At 33.3% G+C, this 4,471-nt stretch overlaps 1 protein-coding gene across 1 annotated transcript in view; it reads left to right on the forward strand.

Moving 5' to 3' along the window:
- The first annotated feature begins 1,334 nt into the window (after positions 1 to 1,334).
- LOC106688320 (dynein regulatory complex protein 11) overlaps positions 1,335 to 4,471 on the forward strand; it is a 37,699-nt gene continuing 34,562 nt past the window's right edge. The window contains exons 1-2 of the mRNA XM_014432737.2: positions 1,335 to 1,476; positions 3,486 to 3,661. Of these exons, the coding sequence (XP_014288223.2) occupies positions 1,432 to 1,476; positions 3,486 to 3,661 (221 nt within the window). The 5' untranslated portion in view covers positions 1,335 to 1,431. The remainder of the gene's footprint in view (positions 1,477 to 3,485; positions 3,662 to 4,471) is intronic.

The following is a 4,471-nucleotide window of genomic DNA, read 5'->3' on the forward strand; positions in this document are numbered from 1 at the left end:
GCCAAAACATGTTCACAAATTGTGTTGTATGATTTCCTTAGTCACAGTAATTTTATAGGATGATATTTGTCAAAACATGTTCACAAATATTTAAAAGTTTTATCTCGAAAATAATTTAAAATTAAGAATGTACTAGCACCATAAGGTAGTTCATAATAGTTATTTCTCTAGGCGTAGCAATTCAATACAATGATATTATCCATAACATATTCGCAAATTGTTGTTTCTCAGGAAACTTTATTGGTTTTTAAAAATTTTATGTCGAAAATAATTTAAAATATGAAGTAAAGTAGTTTATAATAGTTATTTCTCTAGTCACAGTAGTTTAGTAGTAAGGCAAAACCTTTATATATATATATATATATATAGCCATCATTCGATAGTTTGATAGCTATTTCGATGTAGCCGTGTGCTTGATATCGATATAACAGTTGATGATCAGTTTCCTAAGAAACGGTTTCGATGACAAGAAGCGCCAGTTGAAGCATGGACATTGATGTTTGTAGTCTCTAGGGGTTAAGTATTGTATTTTTGTATATCTATAACGTATATTTATTTTTTTGTTGTATTTATTGTTATTATTAATCATTAAACGTCTTAAATTTTTTTTTGCTTACATTTCTTTATTTATTTATTGTAAGATCGTTGATTAGCCATATGTAATACTATTTGTATTTATTAGTGAAGATAGTCGGGAATATAATATACGTTAAATACAAAAATTAGTTTTCCATTATTTCACTATTCTAACGATAAATTGGAAAGTTGGGAAAAATTTTATTTAAATCAAAGAAAGCATACCAATTTGTCTTAAGAAATTCTGATTGTAAGCTGACAATATATATATATATATATCAAATGGATAAAAATATAAAAGAAAGATGCAAAGATGCGGTCAAAATAACTCAGACTGTAGATAAACCATTTATAGTGAACCAAAGTTTCGCTCCACTTTCCAAGGCTTCTTCAGCGCTAACAGAAAGTACTTTTGTTATTATTTGTATATATTTTTTCTTTTATTAATTTTTTTCTACCTCTGTATTTATTGTATAAATGAGAATTTGAACACTAATACTTAATGCACTCAAATTGTGGTAGATTGTATTAATTCTCTTTAATAAAATAAACAAACTTTTTTTATTTATCACTGAGATGAAATGTTCCATCCTTTATCCATATTTATGAAATCTAATCTGTTTATGTCTTCATGCCTAAATTAGTTTAACGTTGACTGATTAATAACTGTATTTGAAAAAAGTTCTTTTAATTGTGTTTAGTACGACCAAGATGTCGAACCAGACTTACAACTTGGTTTGGTCGGAGGCGGTACAGCTCCTGGACGAAGCTACCAGATTGGACGTGGAAGCGGAGTCAGCAAAACCGACCAAAGATAAGGAGCTGGCCAGGAGAGCTGTTGGCAGGCTGTACCTCATGTACCTTTTGGCAGTGAACAAGCTGGATCTCTGCTACGACCAGGTACCTTCAGGTTCCTTAATAATCGTTTTGAAGATGTTCTGAAAATTTACTCATATATGTTTTTTGAGTGTTGATTAATCGTATAGACCAATACAAAGTTATTTAATTATTTATTGATATTTACAACTGTATAAAAAATACAACAAGTAAATTTGATCATAATGACATAATGATAATGATATGATACATCATGTAGGGAAACTACCCAGTAGTAGAACTCTAAAAACATTTTACAATATAAGGTCAAGAGGCCATCTTCTTTTCAGGCGCCTCGGAGGATTGTCAGGAATGGAAGAGGAAGCAAGGTTAGAAACTAGTTAGTTTGGGTGTTTAGTGAGTTTATAATGGAAGGAATGATATCGGGTTCGGGCTAGATCAGTTACATAAGGAACATTTAGGTCTTTATGGATGATTTTATTTGTGACAAAGAAAGGAGCATTGAGGATTTTGGATTGTAAGGATTGGATACGAGAGGAATTCGAAGGTTTAGTGGAGCCCCAAAACTCAACTCCGTATGTCCAGATGGGCCTCATTACAGTCGTGTAGATCAGTCTTTTATAATGAGTTGGAAGTTCAGACCGTTTGTCTAGTAAGTGCTGTAATAGTCGGAATTAGGGATGGTTCCTGTCTAGTCGATGGTTCCAGTTTCCTGTCTAGTCAGTCTTGTGTGAGGATTGCAGATTAGTCGTTTGTCAAGGTGGAGTCCAAGATAACGAATCTATTGTACAGGGGTAAGAGACACATTATTAAAGGCAGGTTTACGACGAAGAGTAAATGTGATTTGTTGGGATTTATTTTTATCCTCCAATTTCGAAACCATTCTTCGAGGGTTGTGATATGGGACTGGAGATTTTGGGATGCAATCAAAGGGTTATTACTAACTGTGGGCACACATGTGTCATCAGCATACGTGGTACGGATAGTGTTAGGAGGACAGGGATGTCAGCTGTATAGACGGTGTAGAGGATGGGACCGAGGATACTACCTTGAGGAACACCAGCGGATTGAAAATGGAGGGATGAATAGGAACCATTGTGGTTTACTTGGAATAATTTATTAGTGAGAAAGGGTCGGATGATGATAAAGTATGTAGGAGGTAGGAATTTACGGAGTTTGTAAAGCAGTCCCGGGTAACACATAGTTGAAATTCGTAATCAGGATTCCAAACAACAGCAATAAGGAATTTTCAGGACTCCTCTAAAAATTTCTACCGATACCTCTCTGATCCTTTAACATAAAGAATGGAATACATGAACATAAAGAATGGAATACATATCCGACTCATGATTCTGATTCGCAATCAACAGAGAAACAAAAAACTCATTAAAATCGCAATTGTATATAATTTATTCTTCTTTAATTTTGTAGAAAATAAGTATTTCAATTTATTCGAATAAGATATGACTAAGCAAAAGAGAGGAAAAGATAATTTATTTTATTTGTTTACTTATTATGCTGTGAATGACCTCTCCTATCCATATTACCATTGTCTAAAATTATGACAGAATGAAATTATAAGGTCTATCTGGACATATGGAGTTGTTCAGCTAAACCTTCAAATTCCACTAGTCTCCAATCCTTACTATCCAAAATCCTCAATGCTCCTTACTTTGTCACAAATAAAATCATCCATAAAGACCTTAATGTTCCAGATGTAACCGATCTAGCCAGAACCAGATATTGTTCCTTCCATCATAAACTCCCTAACCACCCAAACCCACTAGTTTCTAACCTTGCTTCCTCTTCCATTCCTGACAATCCTCCGAGGCGCCTGAAAAGAAGATGGCCACGAGATTTTCTAATGTAGAAATATTATTAGATTAGTACCAATGGATAGTTTCTCTATATGCCTGTATCACTCCATATTGATCTTACATCAAATTTACTGCTTATGGCGAGAATGTCCATTGTCATTCATATATGACAGAATGTAATATTACAAAATAAAAAAAAACTATTTTACTTCCGGAAAAAATTCAAGTAGTTAACAAAAGAAATTTCTGTTTTAGATCGTTCAACCTCAGAAAAGAAGACTACTGAAAAGAATGCTAGAGTGCGCCCTAGGCAGATGCTTGGAACTGAAGCACGAACTTGTGTCTATAGATCTATCAGAGTTCTCCTACCTCGATGATCTAGTCCAGGAGATGGGGCTCACCATCCAAGACACCGAGATCAAGCCGCTCAGGTAAGACTAATTCATTCACAGCTCTGATTTCTCAAGATGGAAAGGAATTGTAGGCTTTATTTTTAATTAATAGTATTTCAAAGATATTATCAAGAGTGTTTCCCTTAAATTTTGTTCAAATTCTGTAACAATATACATTTAATTTATTGAAGTTTATATATCTTGTACCTATCTTTTAGAACAGTAAATACATTTTGTGATCCTTACTATTCATATTAAAATGCGCCAGTTAGAATGAAATGGAAAATAGCTTATTATTCTGGGAATATGTTCCTTTAGAACAATTAGAAAGGTAACTTTAATTTTACAATAACACATATTAGCCAAAAAAAAATGTGGCCACACTTAATTAAAACTTATATTAAAATTGTATTTAAATGATTTTAGATATAGAAAAGAAAAAATAATTATAAAACAAACTGACTAAATACATAAAAAACAAAACAAAAGGGTAGTCACAAATTATCTGTACTATTATAACATTGTATTTGATTGGTGAAGAGAAAGGTAGTTAAATAAAAGGTTTTCAAACGAAGGAAGGGTTGGTACATGGCTTATATTAGAGGGAATAGAGTTCCAGAGATATGCAGGTCGGGTTAAAAATGATTTATCAAACGCAACAGTTCGGTACGGTGAAGAAGATGTCAGATAAACGGGACCTGGTAGTACGGGATTGGACTGAATTTTTGAATTACAGGTTTTCTAGCATATAGGAAGGGCGGGATAGAGGAGAGATAGAGCTACTTCTGTTTAAACGAGAGAAGGGTTGGTACATGGCTTATATTAGAGGGAATAGAGTTCCAGAGATAT

This window comes from Halyomorpha halys, unplaced genomic scaffold (assembly GCF_000696795.3).
Source record: "Halyomorpha halys isolate HHAL.00 unplaced genomic scaffold, Hhal_1.1 Scaffold42.1, whole genome shotgun sequence".
Lineage (NCBI taxonomy): Eukaryota > Metazoa > Arthropoda > Insecta > Hemiptera > Pentatomidae > Halyomorpha > Halyomorpha halys.